Source organism: Labeo rohita, chromosome 2, assembly GCF_022985175.1.
Source record: "Labeo rohita strain BAU-BD-2019 chromosome 2, IGBB_LRoh.1.0, whole genome shotgun sequence".
Taxonomy (NCBI): domain Eukaryota; kingdom Metazoa; phylum Chordata; class Actinopteri; order Cypriniformes; family Cyprinidae; genus Labeo; species Labeo rohita.
In genome coordinates this window covers 28,162,057-28,178,398 of record NC_066870.1, presented here as the reverse complement: position 1 = coordinate 28,178,398, position 16,342 = coordinate 28,162,057, and the positions used below count along the sequence as shown (strand labels likewise).

Sequence of the window (16,342 nt, the reverse complement as noted above, 5' to 3'; positions counted from 1 at the left end):
GTTTCTCTAGATAAGACCCTTCTTCCTCGACTCGGATCGTTTGGAGCCCTATGAAGCTGCATTTAAACTGGGGGGCACCAAGTCAATCATTAAATGTTTTCCTCAAAACAAAAACACAGGATTTCTTTACGTCTAAAGAAAGACATAAACATCTTGGATAACAAGGGGGTGAGTAAATTACCTGCAATTTTTTTGTTCTGGAAGTGAACTTCTCCTTTAAGTCATTATTTACCAAAAATTCTAACATGCGCCCAAATTCTTTTTGGAATGTTCATTAAGAAGTAGTGATGTCTGATTTGTTAACATAACATTCTTTTGAATGAATCAGGTCAACTCTTCAGATAGTTCTCAAGTCTAAGTCATCATTGTCAAGAAAAACATATTTTGAAAAATGCCTTATGATTTTTTTTAAACAATTGTTTTGAACCTTTGACATTTATTGTTTGGCCAAAAACAGATGAAACATTTTTGAAAATAACTGCCTTTGTGTTCTGCCTAAGAAAAGATGTCATACTGTTTTAGAACAACTTGAATGACTAAATGATGACAGAATTTTAATTTTTGGGTGAACTATTGCTTTAAGTCAAAAAAGCTGACTTGAGAATAGACAGTGGCTTTTAGAGATTGTATCTATCTTTAACCATCTCTTCTTGTGAACATTTGCAGCCATTTACTTTTGTGTTTCAGAGTGGTTCTTCTTCTAAGAAATGACTATTTTCTACTAACTTCCCAACACTTTCTTTTAAATAATACATTTGAAAATGAAAAGGCAATTTCCTGACATGGCCTTGAAAGAACTAAAGGAAGTCAATAATACATTGAGAAGGCCATCTTTTAGCATTTCCATTCATCTCAGTGGTAGTTGGTCAACTACAGTATAATTTAAATCTTTTTTTTCCCATTCAACCACTGAATTTTCTAATCCAACTGCTTGAGCCATATGCAGTGAAAAAAAAAATCTACATTACTATAACAAAACAGTAGCAAAACATACAAAATCTGATCAAAACAACTAGCTAATTTGAATTCCAGCACCAAGGGATCAGTGAAAGTCACAGTAACATGCTGTAGTGTGAGGTATTCACTGACCTTGCCAGCCAGGCTTGCACACTGGTTTGACGTCAATGTGAACCGGAACGCTTTCCATCGCCCTTTTCTGGCCACAATCGTAAGCAGTCACCATGATTTTGTAGTGCTGCTGTTTGTCATAGCTCAGTCGCTCCGTATTCCTGATGTTGCCTGGAGAAGAAAAAATGCAAGAGAATAAAACGAGCCCATTACATATGAGAAAATTTGCTAAATAAAATTAAATACACACTAAGTGGAACAACGAAAGTAAAACTTAAGAGAGCAATTTGTAATTGTTGCAGCTGCCAGGCTGAGATACTACACCAACATATGCTTTTAAACAATAATTAAGCTCCCTTACAATGGCTCTGGCCAAATGTTTTCAATCACAAAAGTAATTTCAACAGTGTAAGTGTCCCTGTTTCAGCAATTACGGATTATATCTGCAAGACTTTCTAGTTTCTAGTGCAGCTAATTAGGACAAAGACAATTACATCTAATCTCTATATTTTGCATTTCACAAGGCTTTATAAGGGTTTATTATCTGCATTCATGGTTAATAAAATAATGTAGGTAGGACATATGGCTAATAAAACTACAAATGTTGAATTTGTACTTTGAATATATATTTAGAGCTCAGCAGTAACCACCTTCTGTTCTGCTATGGAGAAAGCAAATAGGATTTGTATTTCTGGTGTTATTGAAAATTTTATCCACCTCTACAAAACCATTCCAACTTTTATGGGTGCTGATTAAAAATCAATGAAAACTGCTTTATAATGTACACCACCATTTGAAAGATTAGGATCTGTATTACTTTTTAACTCTTATGCTCAGCAAGGCTGTACTTATTTGATCAAAAATACAATAAAACAGTAATATTGTGAAATTAAAAATATATTAAATGTAATTTATTCCCATTTATAGCCAAGCTGAATTTTCTCAGCCATTTCTCCAGTCTTCAGTGTTCCATGATCCTTTAGAAATCATTTTAATTTACTGATTTGGTGCATAATAAACATTTATTATTATATCATCACTGTTGAAAAGAGTTGCTGCTTAATATTTTGTAAAAGCTGTGATATTTTTTTCAGGTTTCTTGATGAATAGAAAAAAAGTAAAGTAAAAAACAACATGACACATTAAACTAACAGTTTGGCAAAGTGAGGTAATAGGTAAGAAAAGCACTTGATCAACTCTTGATCAGTTTTTGATTACAACACTGTTTTACATCACGCACAGAGCAAGAAAAACACCCACAGACTATAGTGCTGATGTACAGTAACGAACAAACATAGTATATATACTTAGAAACTGGTTCTGCTTCCACTAAGTAAGATGTACTTTCCTTCAATCAATACATATAGAACATAATCAATCATTACCAACACGGACCTCTGCACAGACACGATGTACAGATCTGACATTGTTGTATGAGTCATTCTTTATATCAGATAAGAGCTAAAGGTACATTCTGACTTTCTAACCTTTGGCAAAAAGCCAGACCATGCACTAAAAGCTTTTTTAGTGATGAGCATTCTTCCTGGTCAGCAGCTCGAGAAGTGCCAGGCTGGTTGAAAAAAGTCAGCAAACCACAGAGTGGAGTGAGCTCCAGGTTAAAAAACCATAATGACATGGATCCTCTACCTGCTACCTGTCATTTGAGTAATGAGTGCTTTTTGTCACAGGACTGATGTGTGTAATTCAGCATTTGGTGCCCACAGTTGCTATAGGCGGCTTTGGGGTTGATGTTTGGTGTATGACGACGAATCCGAATGGACTCTATGGTGACAGAGTTCATATGAGGCTGAACTAGCAGCTAGTGATTTGATGCTCTCACACGTCCGTGGGCCTGTGGTTATTTTTACCTGCTGGCTGCATTTCAATGAGACCAGCCGTGCTGTCAAGGAGACAGCAATGAGGAATAGAGGTCAGTCGCTCTGGGCTCCCAGACCAAGTCTGCACCAATCCTCAGAGCCACAAAGCTAAAGTGTGGCTTGAAAAACACTCAAAGCCATACTTCAATAAACACAGGTATGTAGGAGGAAGGAGCTAGGAGGCGTGTGCATGTATGTGTGTGTGTAAGAGAGCCAGTTCAGTTGTTAGAGCTGATTACGGCAACTAATGTCAGGCGGTGTGATTAAGAGCAGGGGAGTTTTAAAAGGAACAGTCCTCCTCCAGTGAGTTATCAATAGGCCTCTCTGTCTGTGTGGCACAGATAAAACCAAGAGTATGACAACAGAATACAAGACAAAGAAGGTGAGGTAGTGAATGCAAGTGTGTGAGACCCTCAACTTGCTTATGTTACTGCAAACGCAGTTCAAACCAGAGTTTCATGCATCTTTTTTTTTTTTTGTATGGGCACAAATGACTGCCCTGGCTTACTTAAGGGCTTCTCATATTTGAAATAATTAACCATGGGTCATTCTAAACCCTGTCATTCTGTCATTAATTACTCACTCTCGTGTCGTTCCAAACGTTGTTCATCTTCAAAACACAAATTAAGATATTTTTGATGAAATCTAAAAGAGCTTTCTGACCCTGCATAGACTACATTCAAGGCCCAGAAATGAGGTAAGGACATTGTTAAAATAGTCCATGTGACATCAGTGGTTCAACCTTAATTTTCTGAAGCTATGAGAATACTTCTTGTGTGCAAAGAAAACAACGATTTTATTCAACAAATTCTTCTCTACCGTTAGTCTCCGTCATGCATTATGAGAGTACCACAACGCATTTGAAATTGTTGAATAAAGTCATTATTTTTGTTTTCTTTGCACAAAAAAATGTCCTACTTCCTTTTCGGGCCTTAAACGTGTCAGTTGCATTGCTGTCTATGCAGGGTCAGAAAGCTGTCAGATTTCACCAAAAATATCTTAATTTGTGTTCCAAAGATGAACAAAGGTCTTACAGGTTTGGAACGACATGAAGGTATGTAATTAATGACAGAATTTTCATTTTTGGGTGAATTATCCCTTTAACAATTAATCCTTGGTATTCATAAGCTGACGTTTCACACTGTACATGTCTAAACCTTGGGTTAACATTCAGATTTGCATATTTTTGGTGTGCGAACGCAGCATGCAACCTATAAATATACCGGCTCTAGAATTGCAGCCTTGTATTATATTGCAGACATATCAGCTTTTTCCTAAATAGACTGTTTGGACTATAAAGGTAACAAACTGTCTCTTCTTTACTCCAACTGATGCAGTTTCTGTCACCATTTGACGGTGAAACAACTGTTTATGCAATGTGCTGTGTTTTCAAGGCACATAAATATGAAGGATGGATTTGGGTGTCTTCTTGCTAAGCATCTAGCCATAACATTCTAACACCACATCATTTCACACTGTAGAAGTTTGGCAAAAGTGATGCTAACTCTGCTCTGGAGAAATTCAAATTAAAAATTAAAAAGTGTAAAATGTACCTTCACCCCAAATTAAAAGCAGGGTTCAGACTGATGATAACCTGGGGTTAAGCACAGTGTGAAAAGCCTTTTGTGCCAAGCGATGAATGTCAGGTTCAAATCCCATTCTTTAATATATTAATGACATTTTTATTGAATGAATGTATTAATATAAATTTTTTTCATGAACCAAGCAAAACTGCTGCTCAACTCCAAGCTTTATCATTGCATGGGTGGGTGTTTTTCCTCATCAGTCCAAAACAAGTCCAATAAAGTTCATCCATCCATAATAAAAAGTGTCTCACACAGCTCTGGGGGGTGAATCAAGGCCTCCTGTAGTGAATCATGTGTTTTTGTAAGAAAAATATCTATATTTAAAATGTAAGAATCACTTTAATCTAGCTTACACCGGCTGGTCGTACCCGGAGAAGCTCCAGGCGTATGATGCAATACGTCAGCATTATGCATGCGCCGCACAGAAGAGATGAACACGAATGCACCGTAAGGAGATCAAAACAAAACAATGGTCACGTATTAGAACTTCAAAATGAGGATTTGTAAAGGAAAATGTTGATATAAGCCAAGAGGACACTGGCTTTGCTAAAGTAAGGAAACTTTGCTTCCTTTGCTCCTGTAAACAAACACTGTTTTTTTACAAGTCTCACCAGCGCATGCGCAACACAGACACCCTTTGTCATCCGCTCGGAGCTGCTTCCGGGTATGACCAGCTGGCGTAAGATAGATTAAAGTGATTAAAGTGATTATTACGCATCGATTCTCTGCAGAATAGCTTTATTCACATCCCAGAGTCGTGTGAGGCACTTCATATTATGGATGGATGCACTTTATTAGACTTGTTTTGGACTGATGAAAAGAAACACCCACCCATCCAATGATAGAGCCTGGAAATGCCAGGAATATTTAATATAACTCCGACTGAATTTGGTCTGAAAGGAGGAAGTCATATACAACTATTGATATCAAAATCAACCGCGGGTGGCAGATCATTTTTTATCTAGCGCCCAAACTCTGGAACAATCTACCCTACACTGTTCGGGACGCAGACACACTCTGTCGGTTTAAATCTAGATTAAAGACCCATCTCTTTAAACTTGCTTACACGTAACACATCAACATATTCTTATAATTCAAATCCGTTAAAGGATTGTTAGGCTGCACTAATTAGGTCAACCGGAACCGGGAACACTCCCATAACACCCGATGTACTCAGTGCATCGTCAGAAGACGATGGCATCTACACTAATATTAGTCTGTTTCTTCCTTTTTCTGAGGTCACCCTAACCACCAGATCCAGCCCAGACAGTGGATCAGAACCTAGAGACGACCTCTACAGCCCTGAATGTCAGCGGAGACCACATCGACTAGATGATCCCCAGAGACGGATACCCAGTGAAGCCCTCGTCACCTAGATGGCACAAGACCACGGGAACCTGGTGAGTCCTCTGCGTCTGGCCAGAGGAGAACTGGCCCCCCGACTGAGCCTGGTTTCTACCAAGGTTTTTTCCTCCATTTGTCACCGATGGAGTTTTGGTTCCTTGCCGCTGTCGCCTCTGGCTTGCTTAGTTGAGGACACTTTCTCTTCACACGATATTGTATTTTATTTTATTGCATTTGAATAACTACCTTTACCTGAAAATTGAGTGTTTATTGTTGCCCTTGGCATTGTTGATGTACTGTTTCCTACTTAATACTGTACAGCCGCCTTGTCACAATTCTGTATTGTTAAAGGCGGTATATAAATAAAGGTGACTTGACTTGACACCTAAGATGTCTGGAGGGTGAGTGAATATATGGGCTGATTTGCTTTTTTGGGTGAACTAACCTTTTAGCTACACAAATCACTATGAATTTTGTCTTAAATGGGACGCAGTCGTTTAAAATGAAAATTATGTAATCATTTCTTCACGATTATTTCATTATAAACCTGTATGACTTTTTCGTCTGCGGAATAAAAATTATATTTTGAAAAATCTCTAAATGATTTTTGTCCATACAGTGAAAGTTAAAGGGGTCCAATGTTGTTTTGAACTCCATTCAGTGTACAGACAAAAATGGTTTAAACATACTTTAAAATGTCTTCTTTTGTGTTCCACAGTAAAAAGTTCTGTGAGTTGATAGAATTTTCAGTTAAAAGCAAATAATATGCAGAAAGTACAATTAGATTGGATTGATTTGGACAAGTGAATTCTGCCACAACGTTCCACACTTTTCTTTATCTACAATAAGTCATGCACCATAATTATCATAGACACTTTTTTTTTGAAAGTTGCATTCAAAATCTGAGGGGGCGCGTGCCTCGGTTTGAATAGGCATGACACTTCTGATTGAAACTTTAAGCATGCGCCTCAGCGTGTGTTTGAATTTCTGTTCTTTCAGAATAAAAGCATAAAGAACAAAGAACACACGTTTAATGGCCTCCAGCATTTTAGAGCTACTGATGGTGTAAATTCAATCAAAACCCCTCGATATCTCTTTTATTTCTCACATTCCAACTCTTTTTCTGTTTGTATCATTTTTCTCTCTCTTCCTATTCATATCTGTCTCTCTCCTTTTCTCTCAACGAATTCCATTCAGAAGTGAGAATCAAATGAAATGTCTGAGTCAAATATCGCCTCTTTGTGTCTTGTTTCATTCGCGCTGTCTCTATGCTTAAAACAATGAAACAATGTCAGGAATATTTTCCACTCATAGTTCTCGGGTGCACAAAAACAATGAAATTCCACAGAAGATCTTTAGCAAATTACCTCAAGTTTCAAAATAAATCATGTGGTGCCGCCACCAACACAAACCTACCTTTTTCCCACCTAACGTCATTAGAGCATGTTTCTATACTCTAACTATCTATCATTCTTTCTTTTTCCTGATCTCATTCTCTTTCGTCCCCTCCTCTTTCTCCTCCTCTCTCTGGACCGGAGAACACAGTGCCAGTGGGCCTGTTGTATTTAATAACTCACTCTGCCCTCTGATCCACAGTAAATGATGGAGCCAAAAGCCCTCAGAACAAAATCTACTCGGGCGGCCCATGCATCACTCAGCTCTCGCCTGGCACTAACCAAGCAATGTCAATGCCAGTCGCACTGCAGACGCTGGCAGGGCCCAAAGCGGCAAGAGGAAGTGAATGAGACAGGAGCTCAAAGTCCGACGTGAGCCCCTGAAAGAGACCGCAGCTCTTTGAGACAGCTGACACCCCACCAGAGAACATGAGAGGGAGGCAGACAGCCACGGCAGGGAGACGGGTGTCTGATCCGCGGCAGCGTGGCAATGTGATCCGTGAGCTCCGGACGCTCCAATGCCTCAGAGTCACCTCTGATGTGCCCGGAGGTGTCAAAGATGGGAGGCTCTGACTGTCCAGCTGGCCAGTGAGCCGTTTAATTCACTCGTGCATTCAACGATAACTAAATAAGACATCAATTCTGCACTCGTGAATGACGAATACAGAAAACGGAAGCTAAAGCAAATCAAATTCAATCATCTTCACACGAGAGAGAAATCACAGGTGAAGTATTGAAGTGAGAAAATGATTTGTTTGTCTTTATCAGTTTCATACTACTCAAGCAATGAAAAAAACAGTGAGAAAGACAGGTAGAGAGTAAGACAGCCCAGCCACAACAGAAATGGGGTGGTAAACACATCAGGAATTCTTACTCAAGTAACATTTTAGGGATTTTTCTACAAGGAATATTGAAAGTAAATACATGTATTCTTAATTTAAAAAACATGTTAAAGAAACAAAATTAAACAAACATGCTTTTTAGCTCTTACTTGAAAGGTCTAAAATAAATTATATACCTTATATTTATAGACCAGAAATAGTTTTCTTTAAATATAAAAATAAAGCAATAACGTAATTTAATTCTAACCATTGTTGATGCTAGGTGAACTTGATCAACATTCACTCTATACAATGCAAAAAAAGGAAATTTATTTAAAAAGTGAATGTTTTTAATGTTTTTTTTGTATCTTTTATGCTCATCAAGGCTGTATTTATTTGGTCAAATACAATATTATAATATTAATCCATATACTTTGACCCCAATATTTTAAACAGGAGTGTAAGTTTCTGGAGGATTTTTTAAATAAATAAATAAATAAATGACATTAACAAAACATAAAAATCATTAAAATATATTTAACAAATTTTACACTTATAATCAGTTTCATTTAGGGTTGTCAAACAATTAATCGTGATCAATCGCATTCAAAATAAAAGTTTGAGTTTGCCTAATATATGTGCGTGTACTGTGTGTAATTATTACACACATATTAATTATTAATTATTACAAACACAGTCATGTATATATACAAGAAATATTTACAAGTATATGCATTTATTATAATTTTTTATAGAACTTATATCATGTATAAATAAAAACATTTTGTGCATAAATAACATATTTCTCTTAAATATATACATTCATTTGTGTGTATTTATATATACATAATAATTACACACAGTACACACACATATATTAGGCAAACTTAAACTTTTATTTTGTATGCAATTAATCGCGATTAATCGTTTGACAGCCCCAGTTTGAAAGGCTTAATTAATTGCTATTAAGATGTCAAGTATTTCTGGCAAGATCTTACATATTTTGACAAAATGCACACTTTATGGTACATTTATGTGTACTTTCACACGTTTAAAAATAAAGGTTCTTTATTGGCCTTTCAAATGCAGAAAAGGTTCCTTAGATTTTTTAAATGTTCTTTAAACTGGTTCTTTTAAGAACTGTTCACTGAAAGGTTCTTTGGACAACCAAAAATGGTTCTTCTATGGCATCACTGCAAAAACACCCTTTTTAAGAGTGCATGTCTGAATCTGAGACTTACCATTTCGATCAATAGCAAAAGGTGTATCCTGTGTAACGATCTCATAGTTGCAGATTTGGCTGTACTGTGGAGAGCAGTCCTGATCCCAGGCCTCAACTTGCAGTATGCTGTCATAGATCTTGCCCTCGGTAACAGTGGCACGGTATAATGGCTCCCTGAACACTGGGGAGAACTCATTTACATCATCCACCTGGATGTGAACCACCGCCCTGCAACAGAACCAGAGGGACGGACAGAGAATAACCAATCAGGGAGAGGGAACAGAAGAGATGTTAATTTTATAGACCAGAGGTGCTAATAGACCTGAGACACACGGATATAACACCTCTGAACTGCGTGAGTGAGTTGCGAAAAGCTTTAGAGAAATTAATGAAGACAGAAAGAAGTGAATCTCTGTGAGCACTGTACTGAGACCACACAAGGCCGGACTGACTGTAAATATTTACGTTGGACGGAAAATATTAGTGCGACCCATAAAAAAATAAATTGTCTGTACCACGTCTGGGGAAATTACCAAAGAAAAATGTGGAGAACTAATGAAAGCATCTGTACTAACCCACCAATAAACAGCAAAAAATTCCTGGTATTTTTTCAGTTTAAATTAATCTAATTTTAAGGGTTTTAAATATGTTTACATGATGGCAAGACTACAGTGCGACGCAGTATGCAGAATAGATGGCTTGGTTTACCTACCTGCAGCTTTATCACTATGAAATTACTCATTAAGCTGTTGTTTATCAATCTGCATTCAGCACACCGACACAAACACAGATGAAGCTTTGACTGAAATATGTCTGCAAATACATTCGCACATCGGGTACATCGGATGCAAAATTCACTTTTACATGGTGTTTGCATATAAATGTGTCTTAGCAGTTTGTGGACAGAACCACCCTACAATAGCTAAGTTTCCATCACACTGTTTCTATGCGCATTTTGAAGTATCGCATTAGAAACGAGTGATGGAAATGCCACAGTTCAGATAAAAATCCCTTAATTCGCAAAAAAGTTTTTACGCTCACTTGAGGTGGTTTTTGACTTATAATAATGGGAGTAATGGGAGATGGAAATGTGTTTGCCGAATTCCTCCACACACATCAAAAAAGTCATGTGACACTGTGCTATGGGATGGCAAAACCTGTCAAACCAATGGACCGATTTCATTCCACAGCATCTGAAATATGGATATGGTCATTCTGAAATGCCTGAGCAAAGTCTGTCGTCAAAGTATTTCTGTACAATTGCCTCCCAGAACGGTCTTACACAACTGCGTTCCCAAACAGCAGACATCCACCTCCAAAGAAATGATAACATTTTCATCTGCTTATTCTGAGGTGCAAGTTATTTATTATGTATGAAAATTACTATATCCAGTGGTTTCTCCTACTTTTCTTAGTAATATATAGTGTCAGTTTATCAGAAAGTGACGATTTTGTTCTCTGACTTGCAAATTTTTTATGCGATATATCAATTTTTGTCCACAAGTTAAATTTGCAACTTTGGATGGAAACCAGGCTAATGATAAAAATCTATTCACTTTTTTTTTATATCTTTTAAAAAACCTAATTATTAAGCCGTTTTGCTAGTTTGAGCAATATGATGTCATATTGCTCAATCTCCGCCCACGGCCGCTGACAGATTGTCCTGTATTAGCATATTTCCAACCTCAGCCAGTTGTACACTGTCCGTCATTTACTCCACACTTGAGCAGCTGTAGCAACAATAATGTCTTGCATGTAAAAGTGAACATAAGAGTCTTCATTTTCTCCCGACATCAGCACCACTGGCGCTAGTTTTGTTTTTTATGCCAATGTGCCACAGAATACAGCTAAATTTGTTTATGTCTATGCAAATCATTTTACTCCAGACTGCGAGGGACAATTCAAGGTAGGTTATGCTAAAAAGTTCAAACTCACAGATCAGATCAGTGTTTTTGATCCAGCTGCACCTCCAGAAGAAGTAAGTCTCACACTTTATATTTTATATTTTATGATTATTTGCAAACTGCCTTTTCCTCTTCTATTGAAGAGAGGGGCGAGGTGAGCAGAGCTCATTAGCATTCAAAGAGATGCACCGAAACGGGTCGCTGTTAACAGAGACGTTTTTTGACCAGTTAAAAAGGGTGTTGTTTTACATGACTACTGAGGAATTTTAACCTGGACTCTAAAGAGCCATGCCAACTTGTGGAAAAAGGGCATCCGATGTCCCCTTTAAGATCTAACAGTTCACAATGAAAAACAAATATATCTGAGAACATAGGCTGAGGGTACACGTTCGGTTTTAACATGAGAAATTTTTGAATTTGTATGCTAATTTGATTAAAAAAGAGCTGAGAAAGTTGCATTTTGGTACACAGAGCCCACATAAAATCTTAAAGAAGTCCAGCTCAGTATCTGCCATTTAGTCAAACCAGCTGTGACCTTCTTTGACAGAAACATAAATTCACGTGTTGTCGTACGTCTTCCTAAATGGAGACATTAAGTTAATGGGACCTGCATTTAGATTATCCCGCTGAGATCCTGTACTCTGCGATCTCTCTTGCGTGCACGCGTTCGCACACCCTTCAGTATCGCGGTGTCAAGAGACATTCATCAGAACGACCCAAGCTGTGAAATCAAAAGCACTTCTTCATCTCGCTCTCTCTCTCTCACAGCAGTGGGTGCCTGAAGCACGGCTCTCTCCTGCACTTTATCAGAGCTGTGTTCCAGCTGCAGCGAGCTGCTATTGTAAGAGAGATTGTCAGGCACGTACGGAGCTTCCGGCAACTTTGTAAACATCTTGATGGGTCATCAATGCAGGCCCAGCCAGGACTGGGTGTGTAGAAATGTGTGCAAGCATAAGAGTGTGTATGTATGTCTGTAGCCAACTCATATCCTGAAGTGCCGCCAGGGACAGAGAGAGGAAAAAGAACGAGGGAAGGAGAGAGCGAAAAAATGCTGGATGGTACACTAAACTTCACTCTGATTTGAGATCTGAGGTGACAAGTACAAACTTCATACCAAGTTCATACCAAGAATGATAACTACAATATAACAAAACTATATCTATATATACACATCTATATATATATATATATATATATATATATATATATATATTTATATATAACTATATAAATGTATGAAAATAGCCACCACAAGTCTACACCACAGCTATAATGGCAATGACGTAATTGGAATTACCTTCAGAATGACCTTCTTCAAACGATAAATGCTAAAAACACTGACAGCCAAACAGAATCCAAATTTAGAAAAGAACTCAAAAAGTAATCAAATGTAATCAGTTACATTATTTTAATAAAGTAACTGAAATAGATACACTACTTATTAGTACATTTTAAATAGGATAACTTGTAATCTGTAATCTATTACATTTCCAAAGTAACCTTCCCAACACTGACGCTATACAGGTGTCATTATAGTTAAAACTTTAACTGTTCTAGAGTTTTACAAGCTGATTTAAAATCATAATATTAATAATAATGAAATAAATCCATATAAACAAAATTATTGTAATTAAGAAAGAGCACCAACAATGAATTAATCAACTGATTAATCATCTTATAACAATATGTGCTAGTATTAATTTGTGATGAATTGTGGTCTCACTTCAATCAGTGTAAGTGAGTGTTCAGACCAACACTGCAGCAAACAATCACTTCATTAGCTTGAAAAAGTGAACAATTTAATTCCTTTCAATGAAATGTGAAAGGGAAAAAAACAGCAGTCTGGCAAAATTATAGAATTTGTTTCCATAATATACAAAGATGTTTCATAACATATAGTAAAAATTAAAGGCTAGAATACACTACACATTCTGTTGATGATTTGTAGTCTGGCAGAGTGGACGCTAGTTGCTTAAAACTCCGAGCCAGTCAGATTTTAAACACTTCGGAGCTGACAGATTTAACAGAAAATTGTGTAGTGTGTGTGATAGCAACAGACAACAACTCCATTTGATTTTAATGCTGATTTTTTTGAACAACCATTGCTTTTATTTGTCATTTGACTTCTAGCAAGAAGGAGCATTTTCCAGCTTGAGATTGTGAGATTGTTACTAGTTTTTCCTCTGTAAGCATTTTCCATGGGGGAAATGCATTTTAAAAACGCTAATTTGTACAATACCGAAAAAAAATTAATTTCAGTAATTTTGCAGTAATTCCTGGTTTTCCCCAAATTTGGGATGTACGGTGATATACATTTTTGTTAAAGTGGTTCACCTGAAACCCATTAAATCAAGAAAAAAAAAAGGTTTGAGTACCATTGTTTTTTAACACTATCATGACAGTCGGAGGTGGGTAGTGACAAAGTACATTTACTCCATTACATTTATTTGAGTAAATTTTTGAAAAAGTTCTTTTAAAAGTAAATTTAAAGATGGGTACTACTTTAACTCGAGTACATTTCTAACAAAAAAACTGTACTTTTACTTTGCTACACTGGGCAACGTTCCTCTTTGTTTATGCAATACATGTTAAAAAACGTGTAGTTTATTCCAAGTGTCTATTTCATCTGGGGCATGAACAATGTCCCATTCGCAAATTAATCACTACTGTATTTTGAGCTGATTCTGTTCAAGGTTTTGAACAAACAAGCCTGCAAAACCGTCTGAGTTGGTTCACGAATCAATGACTCATTCAGTTCCCTGCATGCACTGAATCGTCCGAAGCTCTCATTTGTACCGGGAAATGTAAGAACGCAGTCTACATTTATTATAGTCTACAGTCATTTGAAGCCAAATCCGCAATTCTACTGTTGTCCTGCAATGGGGATTTTCATTAGCTGAACACCGTGTGTACAGTCTGTAAACGATTCCACAGGTACAATTTCATTTAAGTTATATTTTGTAGTAGACTAGTGGTACGCTAGATAGCACACGTACATCTGCAAGATGTCTGTTAAAGATCACTTCATCTGGAAAGCATCTACTATGTGCGAACATCTGACAGACGTCTGTAAGATGTCAGTTTTACATACATCATTCTAAATCATAAACATCTTAAAGACATCTAGATGTCTATTTGACATCTGATAGGAAACGTCCTATAGATGTATTGCAGTTGAGCAAACACTAAAAAATATGTCTTACAGATGTAAATGCAGTACACATACATCAAGGAGACGTTTACATCTGGAAGATGTGGTTTTTACATAGTTTGCTCATATGCAATGCATCTATTGGATGTTTCCTATTAGATGTCAAACAGATGTCTATTAGATGTCTTTAAGATGTTTATGATTTAGAATGCATGTAAAACTGACATCTTACAGATGTCTGTCAGATGTTCGTACACAGGAGGTGCTTTCCAGATCAAGTGATCTTTAACAGACATCTTGCAGACATACATGTGCTATCTGGGATATAAGTGAAAAGAATGAAAAGTTTCAATTGCAGCATCTCATTTATAGTATATTTGCTTTATTACATTGCATCAAATTTATTTTTGAGAATGGTCTGCAGCTAATGAATGCAATATCCAATCAGTATGCATGAATATGCATTCGCAAAATTCTCTCATCAGCATAAACAACAAACTGCAGAAAACAAATTGATTGTGCAGTGTAGACAGCTTCGGTAATTATAACGAGAGTATTTGCTAAAATGCATAACTCAGTCATGGAGCCCTTCTGTATTTCTTTATGTCATTTATTCCCAGTTTGAGTAACTGTTTTGTTTTTTATTCTACTAAAATAACAATATGTGAAATCTTGATTGTCTAATCTGTAAAAAGAAATTCATAAACGGTTTGTGCTTTCCCCTTTATTAGGCCTAATCTACATTTATGATCATTATTACAATATTAAGGGCAATAATCAGAAACATTTTTTTCATGACATTGCAGCTTCACCCTTTGAGTTACATGAGTTAAGGGAGTTACAAAATTTCCCTCAGAAATTAAATGAAGAAATGCCCCTGCGGAAATCAGTTCATTTCAAAGTAACTAGTAACTCGCTTCTTGAGTAAATTTACTCTTACTTGAATAATTATTTATATAAATACTTGTACTTTTACTTGTACAGTTTTTGGCTACTCTACTCACCACTGATGATAGTAATATGGTGGGATTCTTTAAAATACCTTGGAAATCACATTAATAAAAATAATAAAAAAAATTAAGTCTAACAACCCCAAAATTACTCCAAATGAATCAATGGTTTAGGCTGGTTAGCTGTCAGCACAGCAGTTGGTTTCCTCATGGCTCTTCTGACTTAAAAGCTTCCACAAATGTGGCAAAGCTTCATTCTGCTTTGATAAGGAGATGATGAATTAAACAAATTGATCATCTGCACAGCAGGACACCAGTCCCTTAACTTACACAGTCCACATCACAGAGATGATTGCTCCTCTTGCTTGTAAATTACAACTTCTGCTAAAAGTCTTGTAGCTTTTATCCAAAATGGCCTACAGTGCTTGAACCACTAGACCAAAATTTTCCAGTTGACTTATTGCTTTAAAAGTAAACCCCACAACACCCCAAATGTCACTGACTTGACATCTTTTTATTTTTTAAGTCTTGAGTTACCAATTCATAAATTTCAGTGAGAAAACACTTTCCTAAAATCTGTTTACAAATGAAGAGTTTATTTCCAAAACACTATAAATCCATTTTGATTAATTTGAGTAAAAATGTGTTTTCTTTACCAAAAAAGTGGCAAGATGAAAACCACTTCTTTCTGTTTCAAACTCTCACACAGCATCTTTAGGTTATAGTAACAATAACAAATTCAAATTCAGATTTTGATTTTCAAAGATTTATTATAAAATCTGATTATTTTTTCCCCAAAATGCAATAAATCCATCAGGGCTCTACGCTTAAAGAAATTTAGGAGCACAGTCAAAATTAAAAAAAAATTGATAAAAAATTTGCCTTCCCATTATGAGGTGATATTTGACTCCTTAAAGTGAATTAAAGGGGGATTTTGTTTTTAACTTTGTAATGGCATTTTTGTAACTTTATTAAAAGTATGTTATTTTCGTCAATTTTTTTAATAATATATATTTTTAAAGCTT

The 16,342-nt window shown here is 36.4% G+C and overlaps 1 protein-coding gene across 1 annotated transcript in view; it reads right to left on the bottom strand.

Annotated features, from left to right (window-relative positions):
• clstn2a (calsyntenin 2a) overlaps positions 1 to 16,342 on the bottom strand; it is a 254,565-nt gene that overhangs the window by 67,249 nt on the left and 170,974 nt on the right. Inside the window, exons 4-5 of the mRNA XM_051092502.1 lie at positions 9,332 to 9,540; positions 1,090 to 1,239 (exon numbers count right to left, since the gene is read on the bottom strand). Of these exons, the coding sequence (XP_050948459.1) occupies positions 1,090 to 1,239; positions 9,332 to 9,540 (359 nt within the window). The remainder of the gene's footprint in view (positions 1 to 1,089; positions 1,240 to 9,331; positions 9,541 to 16,342) is intronic.